General features: G+C 41.9%; 1 protein-coding gene across 4 annotated transcripts in view; it reads right to left on the bottom strand.

Moving 5' to 3' along the window:
- Positions 1 to 21,800, bottom strand: part of UNC5A (unc-5 netrin receptor A) — a 576,194-nt gene that overhangs the window by 33,149 nt on the left and 521,245 nt on the right. For all 4 annotated transcript variants that reach the window (XM_068277048.1, XM_068277050.1, XM_068277052.1 and 1 more), the window contains exons 12-15: positions 13,862 to 14,095; positions 11,238 to 11,387; positions 9,245 to 9,409; positions 6,126 to 6,304 (exon numbers count right to left, since the gene is read on the bottom strand). In XM_068277048.1, coding sequence (XP_068133149.1) covers positions 6,126 to 6,304; positions 9,245 to 9,409; positions 11,238 to 11,387; positions 13,862 to 14,095 — 728 coding nt within the window. The remainder of the gene's footprint in view (positions 1 to 6,125; positions 6,305 to 9,244; positions 9,410 to 11,237; positions 11,388 to 13,861; positions 14,096 to 21,800) is intronic.

Genomic DNA, 21,800 nt, shown 5'->3' with positions numbered 1-21,800 from the left:
ATGAAGAAGAAGAAGATGAAGAAGAAGAAGATGAAGAAGAAGAAGATGAAGAAGATGATGAAGAAGAAGAAGATGAAGAAGAAGAAGATGAAGAAGATGAAGAAGATGAAGAAGATGAAGAAGATGAAGAAGAAGAAGATGAAGAAGATGAAGAAGATGAAGAAGAAGAAGAAGAAGATGAAGAAGAAGATGAAGAAGAAGATGAAGAAGATAAAGAAGAAGAAGAAGATGAAGAAGAAGAAGAAGAAGATGAAGAAGATGAAGAAGAAGAAGAAGAAGATGAAGAAGATGAAGAAGAAGAAGAAGAAGATGAAGAAGAAGATGAAGAAGAAGATGAAGAAGATAAAGAAGAAGAAGAAGATGAAGAAGATGAAGAAGAAGATGAAGAAGATGAAGAAGAAGAAGAAGATGAAGATTAGAAGATGAAGAAGAAGAAGATGAAGAAGAAGAAAAAGAAGAAGACAATATAGAAGAAGAAGAAGAAGATATAGAAGAAGATATAGAAGAAGAAGATATAGAAGATAAAGAAGAAGAAGAAGAAGAAGAAGAAGAAGAAGAAGAAGAAGAAGTATATACAGTACTGAACAAAATTCTGGACACAACTTCTCTTTCCACCTTTTTTTTTTAAAGGAACATCCCCACATAATCACTTGCTGTTGTTACTTGGAAAAAAAGACGTTTCTTGCATCATTCACCCTCAAAACAAGTGTTGGAAGCTATTTAAGGCCAATTCGAATAGTCAGCTCGAATAATGAGCTCGAATACCGACTCGAATAGTCAGCTCGAAGTCCGAGGTCGAATCGAATAGTAAAAATTATTCGACTCGAATATTCGACTGACCTCGAATAATTTACTATTCGAATTCGACCAAACTCGAATTTTAAAAAGGGGTACTTGAGCACCACTAATTTACATTGCAAAGTGCACCCCCCACCAACAAAGTTTCCCCCAGCCAATAGCCCAAGTCAGAGCTGGAGCACCCTGTTCGATGCAAAGCTATATACTGGGGATAATGAGAGCTCACACCCACCGGGTGTGCCACATACTTCTACACATACCAGTTACCCGGCAGGGTCGCAGCAGCCGGTGTCCATGCTGTACGCCCAGTAATCTGTTTGATTCTATCACTCTAGCGGTGAGGGCTGTGACGTAAGAGCGCTTACGGTGTTCGCCCACATCACATCCGGTGTACGCGTTGTCATAGTGAGTAGGACGCATAAGCCCCGATACTACACGCCCATCAAAAGGCTTGCATCACTACCGGTATACGCGTTGCCATAGTGATTGGGACGCGTAAGTCCCGCACGTCTATCAAAGGCTACAGATTATGCGTGATGCGTATAGCTAGTGTCTAAGAAAGGGACACTGCGCCCAACATATAGATCCACATCTACATGCCTGATTAAATCCCATATTTGGGTATATAGTGCCAACACTGTTGGAAATAATAAATGAGGCCGTATTCACCCTTGATCCATCCTGTGTATAACAGGTGTGACCAATCAATCACCGCAGACGGATATGCACATAACAGGTGTTTAAAATATTACACACAATTTGTTTTAAATGTATATATTCTAGACAATGTGTTGGTGTGGCATAAATAGATGTATGTATCAGATGTAACCCTCTAGCGCGACCCGAGGGTCAGATGGGGTGTATGCCCAGTACCTCAACTCCCTATAATAGATTATATGTGCCAAACTGGACGGATAAGTCGTGTGTGTACATGATATGATATGTGCTTTTAGTGTATGTTATGCTGACCACATCAATGTGTATGGGGATCCCCATATTGTCCCTATTAGTGGACATATATATTCATGGTCTCAGTCCATTGGATCACATATATCTCCATACACATTTACTACATATCTGTATACAAAACCATACACTTATCAAACCAAACCACAGTTTGTGTTAGATAGGGGTGTTGGGGACATCCCCGCAGATAAAGATAAAGGGGCAGCCCTATAGGAAACATGAAAGGTTGAAATCCTCGTTCAGACCATTCGGCGCAATCGTGTCTAAACGGAATATCCACTGAGATTCTATTTGTGTTAGTTTTTTGTCCAGGTTGCCCCCTCTGATATTTTTCTTCCATTCTTGCACGCCCCAAAACTTGATGTCAAATCTCGACTGGGGGTGCACTTGATTCATATGCCTGGCCACAGCTGTATCATTCTTATGTTTGATGTCACCTATGTGTTCCAATACCCTTTTTTTGCTGCATACACAATAGCCTTTGTGTTACACGTAATAAATGACCGTATTTAAAATTTTCTCCCGTTTGTCGGGGCAATGAAATATTTGGTTGTGGGCATGTACCTACATGCCTTGCACTTTCCACAATGGAAAGACCCATTCGGTTTTGTAGGTAACCAGGTGCTTGTGTGTACTGGAATTCTGGAGTGTGTGCTGTGGACAAGGATGTCTCGTAAATTGGGTGCCCTTCTATATGTAATAGAGGGATGAGGGGTAAGCACTTTGAACAGATCTTTGTCTTTCATTAGTATAGGCCAATAGTGTTTCATGATTTCAAACACCGTGTGTGAATGTTCAGTGAAAGTACCTATCAGACGCGGTGATGGACGTTTCGACATGTCTGATATAGGGACATCAGATTTTTCAGTGAGGCTGTTCTCCAGTGTTTTCTGTCTCGGGGTGTGCTTGGCACGCACATAGGCCTTCTCTATAACCGTATCAGGAAAACCTCTATGTTTGAATCTCTCTGTCAGTAGTCTACACTCATCTTTAAATGTTTCCTCATTTGAGCAATTTCTGTGCGCACGCAAGAATTGCCCAATCGGTATGCTACTCCTGAGTGACCTGAGATGAGAGCTATCCCATTTTAGTAGGGAATTTGTCGCCGTCGGTTTTCGAAAGATACTGGTTTCTATGTTGCCTTTTTCCCCTATTTTGATCGTTAAATCGAGAAAATTAATATGAGTCTCACTGATTTCGTAGGTGAATTTCATCCCTACATCATTGTTGTTTAATATGGTCACAAAATCCACAAACAAATTACGCGGTCCCTCCCAAATGATTATAATGTCGTCAATAAAATGCCCCCAGTAGGCGATGTGTGACGTATAGAATTCGAGGTCTTCAGAGAAGACTGTGGTGTCTTCCCACCAGCCCAGGAACAGATTAGCATAGGAGGGGGTGCACACCGTCCCCATAGCACTGCCCCTGAGCTGGTGGTAAGTCCTGCCTCCAAACCAAAAGATATTATGAGTGAGGATAAAGTGTAGTAATTTGACCAACGTAATGTTATGTTGGTCCAAATGATTACCTCGTGTTGACAGAAAATACTGCACCGCTTTCATTCCTATACTAGCTATACTGGGCACTTTACTAGCTAAACTGGGCACTATACTAGCTAAACTGGGCACTATACTCGCTATACTGAGGCACTACCTACCCATACTGGGCACTATACTACCTATACTGGGATACACTGGGGGGATCATGCGGCCTGCACCAATCCAGCATTTCCTACCCCGGCTTGTATGGGGGTCAATCATTTTCCCCTGGTTTTTCAGGGAAAAGTTGGGGGGTCGGCTTATATGCAGGTCGGCTTATATGCGAGTATATACAGTAAGTGATTTTGGAAATGCCAGTTTTCTGTTGAGTACTACTATGGAATTACACTCATGTTTTTAAACAAAAATAATTGCTAGAGCTAGACTGGGGTTTAAAGAGACACTGTAACATCAAAAAGATCCCCTGGGGGGTACTCACCTCGGGTGGGGGAAGCCTCCGGATCCTAATGAGGCTTCCCACGCCGTCCCCTGTCCCACGGGGGTCTCGCCGCAGCCCTCCGAACAGCCGGCGACTGTGCCGACTGTCAGTTCTATATTTACCTTTGCTGGCTCCAGCGGGGGCGCTGTGGCGACTTTCGGCACGGAAATAGACGGAAATACCCGATATCCGTCGGGTCCGCTCTACTGCGCAGGCGCCGGAAACTTGCGCCTGCGCATTAGAGCAGACCCGACGGCGATCAGGTATTTCCGCCTACTTCGGCGCCGACAGCCGTCAGAGCGCCTGCGCAGGAGCCAGGAAGGTAAATATTACGTCACCGCTGCACGGAGGGCTGCAGCGAGACCCCTGACGGATGGAGGACGGCGTGGAAAGCCTCATTAGGATCCGGAGGCTTCCCCCACCCGAGGTGAGTACCCCCCAGGGGCCGTTTTGTCGTTACAGTTCCTCTTTAAGGAGAAAACCAAGTGAATTACTTCTCTTTAGGGCTCTATCACACTGAGCAAGGTTTGTTTCTATGTAGAGATGGCCTGAACGGTTCAAATGCGAACTTGTTTGAGCGAACAACGTGAGTTCGCGTTTGCGGCGAATCGCGAACTTTATGCAAGTTTGACCTGCCCCCTATACTACATCATTGGGCTAAACTTTGAATGACCCTCTACATCACAGTCAGCAGACACATGGCAGCCAATCAGGCTACGTTCCCTCCTGGACCCCCCCTCCCTTCCTTATAAAAGGCAGCAGCATCGGACATTTTCTCACTCTGTCTGCTGCTGATATTAGTGAGAGAAGGGAGAGACATTGGAGAGATAGGGAAAGCTTAGTTAGGAAGTCTGTTAGCTTGCTCCTTGCTGATATTTATTGCTGAAAAACACTCCAAAACAGCTCTTTTGAGAGCTAATGTTCTTGTGATGTTTTTTTTTTTTTTTGTGTGGCCCACTGACACTGCATATACAGCCCTGTCTGTCGCAGCTGGCCCTTGCTAATTGCTATACTGTGCCAGGCCCAGCACATTCAGTGCCTACCTTTTCACTTCACCTGTGTGACTGCTGCACATTGTATTATAATACCAGTTGCTGCATACCTTTCACTGCATCTGTGTGACCGCATGCTGTATATACCAGCAGTCAGTGCATCCATTTTCACTGCACCTGTGTGACTGCACATTGTCCTACCAGCAGTCACTGCATACCTTTCACTGCATCTGTGTGACTGCAAACTGTTTTATATACCAGTCAGTGCATACCTTTCACTGCATCTGTGACTGCACATTGTATTATACCAGCAGTCAGTGTATACCTTTCACTGCATCTGTGTGACTGCACATTGTATTAGTCAAGTCAGTGCATACCTTTCACTTGATCCCCCCCAATATAGACAAAACAACAGGCAGAGGCAGAGGCCTGTTCAAGGTCATGCTGACACGATTTTGTGTGGCCCTGGACCAAAGTACAGTGTACAGAAGGCGTGTGCCATCAACTCCCAAGATTGTCAGGATGTAGTTGACTATTTAACACAGAACACCTCAACTTCCTCAGCTTCCACACGGAAGCGTGACATACTGTATCTTCCTCCTCCTGCTCTGATTCTGGCATCCCACTTAAAGGATACCCGAAGTGACATGTGACATAATGCAATAGACATGTGTATGTACAGTGCCTAGCACACAAATAACTATGCTGTGTTCCTTTTTTTTTCTTTCTCTGCCTGAAACAGTTAAATATCAGGTATGTAAGTGGCTGACTCAGTCCTGACTCAGACAGGAAGTGACTACACTGTGACCCTCACTGAAGAAATTCCAACTAAAAAACACTTTCCTATCAGAAAATGGCTTCTGAGTGCAAGAAAGAAGTTAAAAAGGGGAATTTCTTATCAGTGAGAGTCACTGATAAGAAATTTACATAGATAACTCCCGTTTTTTTTATCTCTTGCTGTACTGGGAAGCAGAAATGCACTTCTTAATAGGGCTAGTGCTACATATGCCTATGTTTATCTCAACATATCCCATGTCACTTTAGGCACACCACCGTAAGCATTTGAGCAGCAAGTGGTGCCTGGCTGTGGCTGCAGATGAAGTAAACAAACTTAATGTGTTAATTTGTATTTTTAACACAGAAAAGAGCTAACATCCTGTTTATAAAGGTAAGGTGAGTCACATCACTAGTGCCATATACCATCTTCCCTCTGGCCTCCACAGAGATGCAACTTGGTCATTGTGATCATAGAGGTGCTTGACATTGTCAAGATTCATAAGCAAGCACCTACCACTCAGGGGGCTGACCTTCACAGATCAGGTAAGACACACAAAGTTTTCTGTGATTTAACCCATAATTATTATTATTATAAACATAACAATATATTACCTGTCCAAACTGAGCTTCTGCGCTAACAACCTCCAGTCAGCTCCATGGGATGATGGTTCATCTAAACTCGTTATAATCTTCTGTCTCATTAGAAATGGGATTTTGAAGGCGCTGGGACCCACCAAAGCTGCTGCCTCCTTTTCTGATTCATCCAGCAGTAATACCGATGGGCGATTTTCCTGTGCCAAAATATTATAAATCAACATTACAACCAGATAGTGAGCAGTATAGAATGAATTAAGTTTATTAAAAAAACATTATGCATAGTGTGCAGTAATCCAAATGTACCAATCAGAATTCAGGCTTCATTAAATTGACTTTAGTAATGCAAATTCTGGTTGACTAATATGATGTTTTCCACTTTGTACAACATCATAACTTAAGACTGCAAGTGTTTTTCAGGAAACACATAATATTCCTTATAACTCTTTACTTATGCTGTATTCTCAGTTTAGCTCTCTTGAAACGTGGGACCTAAATTTAATCCCAACTCCTTAGTCAAATGTTTCCCTACATCTACAGTATGTGGATGCTCAGCTGTAGAGCTTCTTTTCAGCTGTGCAAAAACCCCTTGGTTATCTGATGTCAAATACATCACTGTTAAAAGACCACGATCGCATAAAAAGTAGGCAGCTAAAAACTGACAGAATCTACAGGTTTTGGGCCAGTCCATCACTTCATGTGGGATTCTTGTGGTTTTCTTTGTTTTCAACAGCATTTCCTGAACAGCAGTTTATTTATTTATTTTATTTAGTTGCAAAGTCTAATGCTGGGTACACACTATGAGATTTTCTGGTCGATTTACTTTCAGATCGATTATTTCCAACATGTTCGATTTACTTTCCGATCGTTTTCCGAGCATTTTGCGATCGATTTCTATTAAAGTGCACGGAAATCAATCGGAAAATGCCCGGAAATCAATCGAAAAGCAAATCGGACATGTTGGAAATAATCGATCTGACAGTAAATCGACTAGAAAATCTCATAGTGTGTACCCAGCATTACTGACAAAATAGTGTGCAAGTGAGTAGGGAGGCTGGCTGGTATTTTACTATTTTGGCAGTTAAACTGCTGTTCAGGAAATGCTGTTGAAAGCAAAGAAAGCACTGAAAATCCCCTATGAGGAGATGGACTGACCCAAAACCTATCGGTTCTGTCAGATTTTAACTGCCTACTTTTTTTTGCGATCGTGGTCCTTTAAAATACTCCTGACCTGGTACATGGTCCTCATTCTTTTAAAATGCTTTATTACTTGTGCTGTGTAACTAGCACACAGCACCATCCTCCCCCTTCCAGTGCCCCTTGCAGCCCCCGTTCAGACATAAAATGTGTGCAGGGAGGAAGTGACAGTTATTCCTGCCCTCTGCTCGTTTATAATTCATCTCCCTCCACCTGCCGCTACAGTTCCCCTTATGATATACTGCACACAGCGTGCAGGGGAGATGCGCTGTGAGCAATCCTGTGGTATTTAGGGTCGGATATCCTTCCGACCTCAAATACCACACGATCGCTCTCAGCGCATCTTCCCTGCATGCTGTGTGCAGTATATCATAAGGGGAACTATAACGACAGGTGGAGGGGGATGAATTATAAACGAGCAGAGGGCAGGAATAACTGTCACTTCCTCCCTGCACATAATCGACGTTCTGCCTCAGTCGAAGATTATGACTGAGCAAAACAGGGACTACAGGGGGCACAGGAGGGGGGAGGGTGGTGCTGTGTGCTAGTCACAGCACCAGTAATTAAACAATATTAAAGTAAGAGGGGGAGAGGGAACCAGGTCAGGAGACTTTAAAGTACCTCAAAAGGAACTGCTTTTCTATCCACTTCCCTCAGAACAGACTACCACAGCTACAGATTGTAGCTCCACAGAAAGCTAAGCCTATGTCCCACCTCCTTGAGGATTGAACAATATGATGATGTCCCACTGAACAAGAAGCAAAGTACCCATATCCCCCCTCCCTCCAAAAAGAGGCATCCATCTGAAAATGGCGCCTGTGAATAATGGCGCACAGTGTTGCCGCTAATCCGTTTGCCGCTTATCGCTATTTAACGTTAAAGCCTTATTGTTATTTAACGTTAAAGCCTTATTGTTATTTAGCGTTAAAGCCTTATTGTTATTTAGCGTTAACACACAGAACCCTCTCTGCACCTATCCCTAACCCCTAAACCCCCCCCCCCCCCGGTGGTGCCTAACCCTAACCACCCCCCTGGTGGTGCCTAACCCTAAGACCCCCCCTGGTGGTTCCTAAGACCCCCTGGTGATGTATATTGTACTGTAACTATACCTAACCCTACTCTCACACAGAACCCTCCCTGTACCTATCCCTAACCCCTAGACCCCCTGGTGGTGCCTAAGCCTAAGACCCCCTTGGTGGTGCCTAACCCTAAGACCCCCCAGTGGTGCCTAACCCTAAGACCCCCCAGTGGTGCCTAACCCTAAGACCCCCCTGGTGGTGCCTAACCCTAAGACCCCCCTGGTGGTGCCTAACCCTAACCACCCCCCTGGTGGTGCCTAACCCTAAGACCCCCTGTTGGTGCCTAACCCTAAGACCCCCCCTGGTGGTGCCTAACCCTAAGACCCCCCCGGTGGTGCCTAACCCTAAGACCCCCCCCTGGTGGTGCCTAACACTAAGACCCCCCCTGGTGGTTCCTAACCCTAAGACCTCCCTGGTGGTGCCTAACCCTAAGACCCCCCCGGTGGTGCCTAACCCTAACCTTGACAGTGTTACATTAAATCCATTCACCGTTTTGAAGTTAAATAACATCTGCAGTTTGGCTTATGTAGGGCGCTATTGATAAATAACGTTACTGTGTGCCACTATTGATAAATAACGTTAGTGTGTGCCACTATTGATAAATAACGTTAGTGTGTGCCGTTTTTCTTCTTTTTTTCCCTGTGCGCCATTATTATGCAGTACTAACGATAAATAGCGATAAGCGTATCTTTTTAATGCGGCACCATTTTTATGCATAGGCGCTGTGCGCCATTATTCACTGATCCCCAAAAGGAGAACTATGCAGGCATCTACTAATTAATCTGTCAGATTGTGTGGAAGTGGGTATAAATCTTCAACACAAAGAGCATTGCCACACAGCGTGCTTGCCCATTGTCTCACCTTATTTAGATTTATGTTGATGTTGAAGCTCTGACCATCCCCTTCCACTTGCCAGACCCAAACCCTACAGGAGAGCTCACACGTGCTAAGACTGAAGCGCTCCAGTGTAAATGTACAGTGAAGGTTGTCATGTACTCCATTCCAGATGTGGTAAAATGGTATCTCCTGCAGGAAGAAGGGGAGTTTAATTAGCTGGGATAAAGAATTCTACATGTGCTGATGCTTGACAAAACTGGAGACAGAGTGTTCATGACCGTGTGTCCCAGAAACACACCATATGCACACCAGCACAATGCTCTGTTGATGCTTAACACATTTCACAATAGTTACAAAACTGAGAGAGAGAGAAAATCAGATTTAAGTGTGGTCACAAGGTCTTTAAACATATTAAGACACAAAATCAAGACTCATCTCCCAGATGTAGACAATGGTGTAAGATTAGTTTAATTGGATAGAATAGTCAAATATCATAAATATAAATATCATATAGCAAAAGTACTTTAACCTTTTGCACAATCACACAAAGACACACTACACAAACATACCAGTCACAAGCAGTCAATTCAAGGTAGAGCTAATATCTCTATGGCTAATTAAATGCCAGGACTTTGTGTCTTCTTTAGTCTATACAATCCTAAGGGGTCTTCTTAGAATCTTGATTGAAGACCCTTGATGACTCCATCAAATAACTGCTGCAATACTGAAGGGGGCCCTCGCAAAAGCAGTCATTCAACTCAACAGATAGGAAAGGATTCTGATTGGTGAACTCAGTGGACCAATAGAAGTCCCAGGCAGCAGATTCAAAGAAGCTTTTTTTTTCTAGGGATCTCAGTTAGTTCACTATAAAGGTGAGATACGGCAAGAAAGGTGCCCAAGAAAAAATAATCATTTAATTTGTTAGTAGTCATCGGTTTACTGATATGACCAAAGGGAATCCTGCTCATGGGGAATTCTTACTGGTCAAAATCAATGGACCAATGCAGAGCTCTGGCAGAAGATTTAAAGATGTTTATGCACAGGCTCCCTATTAAGTATTGCAGCTGTAGAATAACCAGGTGGTGACCCATGAGAATTATAACTGGGACATTTAGTTTGACGTGAATTACAGTGTAGGACAATTTCTGCCCCCTTCATGTAGAACACTTCCCATGTCAAGGACCATGTGTGCTGGTATTGTTCAGGCCCTAGTGTTAACAGAAATGGCGGAAAACAGAAAGCAAGAAAAAAAAACATATAAAGATGAAATAAAACTGATGTGGATGGTAAAGCAGTAGGTGATAACTGTCGCATGGTGCTGAAGAAAGCTCTGCAAAACCATTAAATATTGCCCACCAACATGCCTAAAAGTAGCTTTGGGCATCATAAGTGTTTAGTTTGGCAAGTGTAGCCATTAAACTGTGTGTGATGAAAGGCAATAGTGTGAGGCTGTAGTTAAACAGCAAAATATTTCCAAACATCTGTATTACATAAAGTGTGAATATAACACCTCTGAATGGTGTACATAGCGGAGAAGGGCTGGTTTTTCCACTCTTAGTCCACATCTCAGCTTTCTTGATTTTTCATTACATTGATGTGTGTGAAGCGGTATTACTTAAAAAATAGAGAAGAAAAAGAGAGAGAGAAAAAATAATAAGCAGTAACAAAAAGAAGAAATGGATGTTAATGGAAAATGAAGGGTAAAACCCTCAGAATACACCTTCCTGAATTCATCGGTACATTGCTTAATTTAAAGTGAGCTCAAAATAAAACCTTACTGGTTGTAAGCATGTATAAAGGCCAGTCAGGTTTCCTGAAAATTCCCCGATTTGCCCTGCAGTGCTGTATTTGTTTTATCAAAGATAAGTGGCCACCCTGATCGTTGCTTCACTCGCTCAATGTGTAAGCTTGAAGAGACAGTAGCTATGGCATTTCACCGCATCCCATCCCACATGCTCTGTAATAAGCCCTCTGGTTGGAAATGAATGCTCTCACGCCAAGGGGGGTTATTGCATACCTGGTAGCTGGCCAAGAGCTTGCTCTTCCACATGGTGCTGTGCATGTCGTGCACAGAAAGGCGCAGGTTGTGATAGCTGTCCTTAAAATGTAAAAGACGAGGCTCATCTAACAGCTGCCCTCCCTGTTGCTTTTCCAGCTGTATCACCTCCTGCGGGGGACATCGTTACAGTGAAAACAAGATAGAGTAAATTAAAGCTATGCATACACGTGATTAAAATTATGCATTCGTGTTAAAAAAAAAATACAAAACCTTAAAGCAGAACTTGCTAAATTAAAGGACCACTACTGTGAAAAATGTAAAATATAAAATACATGTGTACGCACACTTTTAAGAAATACATTTCTCCCAGATTTTGGACTAGTCCATCTCCTCTTGTGGGAATTTTCAGTACCTCCTTTATTCTAAAAAAAAACCCAGACAGAACCACCTGGAACGTATAACGGGCTTAAAGAGACCAAAAAGCCCACTATTAATAAGCAATGCTAAATGTAATTTTACCTTCTTAAAAAAACAAGGAATGTGCTATGATTCAGCTGTAAGTGAGCAACTGTGGTTTCCCATGATGCATCACTCCCAAATATGCAGATCACCTCTTTATGCCCTTGAAAGCAAAGCTGCATGTTCAGAATTGCTGGCGTAGAGTGAGGCGTGAGCCTGGAGCTAATACATTTTACCTAGCAGCATAGCCACACCAATCCAACATGCATACAACCTGTTTAGGACTTATTGCTTCTCATCAGTGCATGATATGGATAGATATGGCTCTTTGGGATAGTCTTCTGTTTTACATTTAGCATTGCTTTATTTTATACAAAAGCAACCCCTGCAAAGTGTTACATTCTACTTTCGCTTATGTCAGGAAAGAACACCGTATTGGATTCAGACAAGTCTTTTGAAACCTTGTCTTCAGGAAGTCTTTTTTCAGGAAGTCTTTTGAAACCTTCTTCATTTTATGAACAACAGGATAATGGCATAATGGACAGACATACATGGATGGTGCTGATGGAATGGTCTGACAACCATTCATTTCTGTGTACAGACCTATATAGCATTAATTTTACATACATTCATGGATCACTTATTTATAGAATACATACAGGAAACATACCACTTATAGATGAAAACATTACACTGAACACCCCCGATTGATTTGACACCGTTTACACGTTGGTTCAACCCATTGGAAACTAGCACCTCCATTTATGGTGATGTTTTGACGAGTCACCCTGAAACTATGAGATCACTTGAGTTTCAGCTGTGTGCATGGAGGGGCAAAGTCCACTTGGGATGTCCAATACTTGCTCCAGCAAGATTGTCTTATACAATAGCTAAAGTCAAAGGGGAATTTTTTTTATTACAAGTTTTGTCTGTGATTGGTTCTTCATCAGAGCATTGCAAGAATATAACTGATTCTTACAGAAAGGATCGATACAAAGATGTCAGCCAACATCCCTACTAGCTGCATACTATTTTTAGCAGTTGGTCTGAGCAACTACCGTTCCATAAATGCTTTTGAAAATAAAGAAAAACCCTGACAATCCCCCATTAGAAGATGGACTTGTCCAAAAGCTGTCAAATCTATCAGATTTTCACCGCTTACTGTAAGTGACAGAAACATAGGAGAAAATTAATCGATAGTGCATTTTAATATAACAGAAATTTACTTTTCGAACACATCTATTTTAAATGTTATCATTTTTTGTGATATTTGTCCTTTAAGCTGTGCAAAGGGTGATGGCTGTGAGCAAAACACAATACCCCATAGCTATCAATCAGTTTTCATTTTCAGAGCTACAGAAGATACATTTTGACTGGTTGCCAGTTTACACCCCTGTGTTGCTTTGTCCCCATTTTATGCCTCTTGTATCCGTGTCGGACAATGTGCATACATGTTATAAGTAAATGTAACAGCATGCTTGTGTGTTTGTGTGTGCACTTGTCGTGTGGACAGGAGTCGCCGACCTTTCAGATGCATCTGCTTGCGATTATACAAGGGGCAAGTGCCCGCCTGGGCACAGCTGGCATCTTTCTACGCAGCTGCTGATCTTTGCTTCTCATCATCCCAAGATTGTTCAAGTAAGAGCTTTGCACAAAGGCCAGCAGCCGACATCCTGAAAGACGGATGAGACTGAGCCTCGGTGATAAGTGCCTTGTTACTACATTCATGAACAATGAGAGCCAGCACAGCATACAATGAAACTAGAAGGATTAATCTTAATGCATTCTCTGAGAAGATTAAATTATGATGTATTTCGCAACTAAGGGAGTACAGTTTTCTTTTGACTATCTTTTTTCATTCTCTACCTGACGAGGCATTGTGTAAAAGTGTCATCCGCCTGGCATTTGCCAAGATGCACTCAGCCTCTTTGTTATCACATCTATCCCAGGTGCTACTTTAAAAATCTTCTTACGGAGCTTCTTTCCAAACATCCAGAGCCCTCTCATTATTCTCCCCAGCACACCTACGCAGAGCATCTCCATCAGTGGGCCTAGCAATGAATTATTGTGTTACATCTTGTTTTATGTGCCCCATAATCAAGAATCTCCCATCATTGCAACCAGTGAACCACATCCAGGCTTTAATAGCTGTGCTTTATGTGTGGCTTTATCCTTTTACTCACCTTCATGGCATCTTGTGTGTCGGTGATGCAGTACACTCGGAGGCTATACTCTAGGCTTGTGCAGGAGGTGGGGGCAAAGAGCAGAAGCTTCAGGCGCTTTGTGGCTGACATGCTGAGAGACTCTCCCACCAGGGCAAAGCGGCCCAGCTGCTCCGTGAATAGGTAACAGCTGCGGGACTCCATTTGACAGTAATAGAGGGGCGATGGACTTCCCCCATCAAGCTGCAAGACATCCTGTTAACAGCAAATTATACAGGCAGGGTCAGTCAATAGGCACTCTAACAAGAAACAAACTGTGGCTGCAATGCAAATCTTTATAGAAAACAGTGAGTCTTGAGTTGTTTGTCAAGAAGAAAGTATTCCCTTCAGTTCAGATCTATTTATTACAAGGCATTTTGCAAATTATCTTTCAAAAGAAATCACATAGGTTTAATTTGCTGAGACAGCCTCACGCGCAGCCCAGCCTTCCTGCTAGCAGAGTGGGGCACATTTATCAAGACCAGTGTAGGGACAATTCGAGAAAAAACGATGGAAGGGTGGAGCAGATGCTCCACTTTGCTTCACTTTTTCACCATCTCTCCTTACATTGATTTTGATAAATTAATGACACTGGAAAAAGAAGCCACCAGGAGGAGTCCTGTATCAACTTCATTTTATTGTATGTAAAGCTCCATAAAAAAAAATACATTGAGAGAGATCCAAGCTAGGATATCCAATAAATGGTCCATAAACAACCAACTAACTTTATCTGAAATCTAAAATGGTATAATATTTTACTAATATTTTGTGTTTAAAGATAGCGCTTTTTGTCCTAAATAATCTGCTTCTCCTGTTATTTCCTGGCTTCTTCTATCACCATTGGATATCACCAATTGATAATTCTGGTGCAGATTGAGAATGTTTGTTGCAGTAGAACAACATCCAAACTCATATGCAGTAAGCACAGTCTTTGTGAATGGGCCTACAGGAATGCATAGGGTTGTTCTACATGTCCATTGGTACATTGTCATCCACTCCATAAAAGGACCTGGAAACATACCTGATGTAAACCAACCCTTACCCCATTTAATTCCCAATTCAGTGACATTACTCAGATCTCTCCTTTATAAAAACACAGATGATTCAAAACAAACCTGGAATCCCGTTGGCAGAGGCACAGCCAAAGCCACAATAACCCCCTTGTGTAAAATACCAACTGACGCTCCACATATATCACCAAGCTCCTATTTTCCTTTTTTAATCTTATCCTCTTTAAATACAAGAAACTGCAGGATAGCACACAAGTCTTCTTTTATCTTCCTGTTTGTCTTTCATTTTCATCTCAGAAGGAATCTATCTCAACAATGATACCTCTGAAGGTGTGAATTCTGTTGGCTTCTATATACTTTTGCAGAGAGACCCAGGACCTGAAAAGCTCACTCAGATATACAGGATATTGCATAAGTATTTACCCTCCTCCAAGTATTCCAGATGTTGCGCTCTGCAAAAGACCTGACATTTAAATAATTACTAGATCAAGAAGAGTGAGCAAACATGGCAGGATCCAGATGTACAAAGCTGACAGAGACTTGAAGCTAAGGACTTGCAGTTGCTTTTCCAGTTAGAGTTGACTGTGACTGAGATTGCTATACAAACGACTAACTACCCACTATCCCACTACAGTAATTAACATTTATGCCACAGTCAAACCTTTCATAAAGTCAAAGTCTTAAAGAGGAACTCCAATGAAAATAATGTAATCAAAAAAGTGCTTGATTTTTACAATAATTATGTATAAATGATTTAGTCAGTGTTTGCCCATTGTAAAATCTTTTAAATCCCTGATTAACATTCTGACATTTATCACATGGTGACATTTTTACTGTGGGCAGGTGATGTAGCTGCTGCTTGCTTTTTTTGGCAGTTGGAAACAGCTGTAAACAGCTATTTCCCACAATGCAGCAAGGTTCACAGACAGGAAACTGCCAGAAGTACTTTGGTACTCAGAGCTTCTTGTGGGAGGGGTTTCACCAGAATATCAGCCATACAGCGCCCCCTGATGGTCTGTTTGTGAAAAGGAATAGATTTCTCATGTAAAAGGGGGTATCACTATCAGCTACTGATTGGGATAAAGTTCAATTCTTGGTTGGAGTTTCTCTTTAAAGAGAACCTGTACTGAGTAAAAATATTTAAAATAAACACATGCAGTAACTTCAAATGAACATTGCATAGTTACCTTGCCATCAGTTCCTCTCAGAAGCTCACCATTTTCTTCTGACAATGATCCCTTCCAGTTCTGACAATATTTTGTCAGATCTGAAATATATCAGTTGCTGTCAGTAAAATATCAGTTGCTGTCAGTTATAGCTGAGAGGAAAACTGATGTACCAGGTAATGTCCATCTTTCCCTATGGCTCAAGTGGGCGATGTTACAGTTTAACTGTGTGCTGACCAGAAAGCTGTTATGGGTAATGGCTATTTTCAAAATGGAGGATGGAAAATTCCCTTGATCACAGTGAACAAACAGGACGCGGGACAGGAGAAAGACACTGAGGAGTAGACTACATGGAAGGTAAGTATGACATGTGTATGCTTATTTTGACTTTTACTTTTCAGTTCAGGTTTTCTTTAAGGACATTGTTTAAGTCAGTTGGTGAATTATCAGTTAAAATTTATTTTAATTTTAGAGTGGAAAAACCTGAAAAGTGAAGCGGTTGGGGAACAGGTTAGATACTTGTGCAGGGTATCAACAACTTATTTTACATCTGAATGTCATAAAAATAATACATCAATCTATTATCTTTTTCATTGTATATGAAGCACAAGGAACATCAGCTTTTGTACAATACCGTGTCTAATAAATAGAGCTGGGCGGTTTCCAAAGCATACTACTCAACTTATAAAGATATCATTCAATGCTACATTCTCCTGTTTCTACTAAAGGCCACCACAATGCAACACTCTCCCTGTGTGTCTATATCTGCTTCAGCATAATAATGTCCTATGATTCTTCTGCCCTATTTCACCAATAAAACATGCTGCACTGCTGTACCTGCTGGTTGCTGAACTGTAATCTTTGAAAAGCAGGCAATAAATAATGGGCCATTATTGGGAATGTAAGCTCATTTGGCCAGGATGCATCTGTTATGTTTTTGCAATTGTTTATGACAATTTGGTAATACATTTTCCCTTATAAAGTGTACACTACTAAAGGATATGTTGGTGCTTTATAAATAAATATTATCATTTTAATTAAAAATAAGTAAAAAAAAATGTAGAAGCATCTACACAAACAACAATAATGCCACTACCAAAATGAAGAGTGAAGACTGAACTTAGAGAGAAAAACTTACAGTCTTCATACCCTAAAATGGTAATTTATAGAGAGTGTATTCTAATGTATTTTCTGGAATTGTGAGTCTGAGGATTGAAGCAAAGCCGAGGCAGTTTTTTTTAAAGTTGGATACTTGCCTAAGAAGAGGGAAGCCTCTAGATCTGCCCATTTTGGTGCACCAGGCAAGACACTTTTTACACCCTCATTCCCCATCTTGGGGAGGACTATAGCCTACATACATTCATTTTGCTGACACCAATAATAAACTAAAACAATTACAAGTTAATTAGCACATTGATAGCACCTGCCATATCATTGTTATGCTGGCCAGTTGTTTATAAGAATTCCACAAAGTACAGTGTGCTAAGCTCTATAATGCCCCCTCAAGCACCTGCCTGGTTTCTCAGATTCTGCAATGTTGCCCTAATGATTGTGCCACAAATGTTACAGGCAAACACTGATTGTGCACCTTAACAATGGTGTACTGACTATAGCTGAGACATGGGGCTCGATTTACAAAGCGGTGCTAACCCAGTTAGAGACTTTAGGTGTGATAACCATTGTACCATGCTGGTGAAAAGCCAGTTTAGGCGTGATAAGTTTAGGGGTGATAAGTTTAGATACGTTTAGATCGCGCGCAAAGTCCCGCACGCAAAGCAGCACCATTAAACTCTATGCGAAGTGCACCAGACTTTGCTAGCGCAAAACTTTTGAACAGCTGTGCACTGCGATGCTAACCCAGTTGGTGCTATAGTTATCACGCCTAAACTTATCACGCCTAAACTTATCACACCTAAACTCATCACACCTAAACTTATCACACCTAAACTTATCACGCCTAAACTGAGTTTAGGCGTGATAAAGGGCTTTTCACCAGCGTGCTAACAGTTTGCACCGCTTTATGAATCAGGCCCATCAGCTTCAGTTAGTAATGAATGTGCCCCACTGTGCAGCAGATCTTGGTGGCACATTTTATACTAACCTAAACATGGCTGGCTAAGTGTTTGGTACTCTTCAGCTCTAGGATCCTGGTTTAATTCCCACTAAAGACACCATAGGCTTGATGCCTGTGAAAACCCCCTTAGCACGTCTAAACCAGCTTTCCGCGCGCAAAACTTTATGCGCGTAAAACTTTACGCGTGCACTGCACAGAGCGCAGGGCGCTCCGCGCGAATTGCCCATTAAAGCCTATGGGACTTAGCGCGTGCATAGGACTTTGCGCGCGTAAAACTTTGCGCACAAAACTTTGCGCGTGATCTGATTGAGAAATCCGGTGCTAACCTACTTAGCACCCTGGCTAACACGTCTAAAGTAGGTTAGCACCGCTTTGTGAATCAAGCCCTATGTACTTACACTCTGGGCCTGATTCACAAAGCGGTGCTAACAGTTAGCACGCTGGTGAAAAGCCCTTTATCACGCCTAAACTCAGTTTAGGCATGATAAGTTTAAGGGCTTGATTCACAAAGCGGTGCTAACAGTTAGCACCCTGGTGAAAAGCCCTTTATCACGCCTAAATTCAGTTTAGGCATGATAAGTTTAGGTGTGATAAGTTTAGGTGTGATAAGTTTAGGCGTGATAAGTTTAGGTGTGATAAGTTTAGGCATGATAAGTTTAAGCACCAACTGCATTAGCACCGCAGTGCACAGCTGATCAAAAGTTTTACGCTAGCAAAGACTGGTGCACTTCGTATAAAGTTTAATGGCACTGCTTTGCGTGCGGGATTTTGCAAGCGATCTAAACTTATCTAAACTTATCATGCCTAAACTTATCACACCTAAACTTATCATGCCTAAACTTATCACACCTACACTGGCTTTTCACCAGAGTGGTGCAATGGTTATCATGCCTAAAGTCTCTAACTGAGTTAGCACCGCTTTGTGAATCGAGCCCTAGGTGTGATAAGTTTAGGTGTGATAAGTTTAGGCGTGATAAGTTTAGGTGTGATAAGTTTAGGCATGATAAGTTTAAGCACCAACTGCGTTAGCATCGCAGTGCACAGCTGATCAAAAGTTTTGCGCTAGCAAAGTCTGGTGCACTTTGCATAGAGTTTAATGGCGCTGCTTTGCGTACGGGACTTTGTACGCTATCTACACTTATCTAAACTTAGCATGCCTAAACTTATCACACCTAAACTTATCTCGCCTAAACTGGCTTTTCACCAGCGTGGTGCAATGGTTATCACACCTAGGGCTCGATTCACAAATCGGTGATAACCCAGTTAAAGACTTTAGGCGTGATAACCATTTTTATCATGCCTATACTCAGTTTAGGCATGATAAGTTTAGGCATGATAAGTTTAGGCATGATAAGTTTAGATTGCGCGCAAAGTCCCGCACGCAAAGCAGCGCCATTAAACTCTATGCAAAGTGCACCAGACTTTGCTAGCGCAAAACTTTTGATCAGCTGTGCACTGCGGTGCTAGCCCAGTTCGTGCTTAAACTTATCACACCTAAAAACTTATCACACCTAAACTTATCACACCTAAACTTATCATGCCTAAACAGAGTTTAGGCGTGATAAAGGGCTTTTCACCACGGTGCTAACTGTTAGCACCGATTTGTGAATCAGGCCCCTAAAGTCTCTAACTGGGTTAGCACCGCTTTGTGCATCGAGCCCTTTGATTGTTCTCCTTCTGTTTGTATGAGTTTCTTCCTAGTGAGCCATTTCATCCAATAATCATATTTGTGGCTAGAAAAGACCCTATATTCTGTTTAGAACATTAGGTTGTGAACCCTTCTGAAGAGCAGATGTGACTGTATCAATGTATACTGCTAAAAAAACATTGTGTTGTTTAAGTGTTCCCTTTATTTTTTTGAGCAGTATACAATGATACTATAAAAATAATGGAGATTAATAAATAAGCTTTCTTAATTATTTAATCTGACTGTAAGAAATGCATAAGAAGATAATACAATTTAAAAATAGCTAATGATTATTACACAAAAACAATGGGCGCAGAATAAACGCTATCAAGAGTGAAAAACAGCTGCCACACAGTATTGAAATCTTCACAGTTCTAATAGTCTAAAGTACCCCCGTGGCATTAAATGACAGCTTGCCACCAGTAAAGTACAAGTCATTATAAGTAGCCAGCAGCCCATGTCAACCATCATCAAACTCTTTGTTAGACTTGCTGCCTAGACATTATTATCCAAAAGCAAGAATGTGACATTATGATTGTACTGATAATTTGGGATATTTTGCACATCTCTCAAACCCAGCATTAATCTCATTCATAGTCTACTCAGTCAGTAAGTAAGGACATCTGGGGACACATCTTCCTACAAAGAGCATCTCTATCTACAGTACATGCAGCATCAACACACCCAGCGGTTTTATCCTCAGAGCCCACACTAGTTTACCATGCAGAGCAGGTGGTACCCTGTTTATCAGTAAAAATAACAAAAATTCATCATTTTAAATTTACTATAAAACATGGAAATGCCATAACCTAATATGTTTTCATAACAGGCGCTCACATTGAACCAGAAGCAAATTTTAACATTTCAGATGAATAATTAATTTCATATTAGTATTTTTACTTGTTAGTAATCAATAACACATAAAACAAAAAACGATTTGAGTAAAAAACGAGCCCCTGTTTTTATCTGAGAGAACAGGCAAAGCTTTTTGACTTGACGGAAAACCATTAGAACAGTTACTCCCCTACCATCACTCCCATGACACATCATGTCTTCCATCAGTCTTGTCACCAGTGTGGTTCCTGTCACTGGTATAGCGATCCCCCCCCCACTTGTCCTGCTGCCACTGGTGGTGGGCCCAACACTAAACTGCGGAGAGACCAGTAGAACAATCCCCTTTAATAGTCCCACTTGATGCAGAGAATGAGGGGAAGCGTTTAATGTTCTGCAGTCTCCAACAGCACAGCTTATTAGTGATTACCCTACAGTGAACCCCTCTATCACTTGCGATTACCACCACGCACCTGATCGGCAGCCAAATTGAGAGATGTATGGCCACCTTAAGTAGTTCTCAGCAACTGTGAACAGACTGCAGGAGCTCTGCCCAGATAGCTCTGTCCATAGATTAAACACTAAGGGCCTGATTCACAAAGCGGTGCAAAGTGTTTGCACGCGAGTGAAAACCCCTTTATCACGCCTAAACTCAGTTTAGGCATGATAAGAAGAAACTCGCGCGAATTTTCCGCGCGCAAGCAGCACCCGGCACTTGGTGCGAAGCTCCCATTAAGCCCTATGGGACTTTGCGCGTACGCGCGGTAGCTTCGCGCGAGTTAGAGCACAAAGCGGTGATAACTTTGCTAGTGCAAAGGTTATCACGCCTAAAGTATTTTAGGCGTGATAACTGAGTTATCACTGCTTTGTGAATCGAGCCCCAAGCCTTAACACTTAACTTCGGGGGGGGGGGGGGGGGGGGGTTGTAGGATTTCCATAAAGAGGAATTAAGGTTATCATGCTGTGACTAATCTTTTAGAGCAGAGAGGAAGTTCTGAGTTTAAAATCAACTTTGGCATGGAATTATTAACCACTGACTGAAGTTAGCAACCATAGCCTGAGTCAAAACAGACCATTATGACAATGGCTAAAATGTTGTGCAATTTCAGCTGCGTGCAGTTCCAGTATTAAGAAATGTATGCTAAAATGTGTT

Source organism: Hyperolius riggenbachi, chromosome 3 (genome assembly GCF_040937935.1).
Source record: "Hyperolius riggenbachi isolate aHypRig1 chromosome 3, aHypRig1.pri, whole genome shotgun sequence".
In the NCBI taxonomy this organism is placed as follows: domain Eukaryota; kingdom Metazoa; phylum Chordata; class Amphibia; order Anura; family Hyperoliidae; genus Hyperolius; species Hyperolius riggenbachi.
Note: the sequence above shows the minus strand (reverse complement) of the source record. Positions and strands in the feature narration are given on the sequence as shown.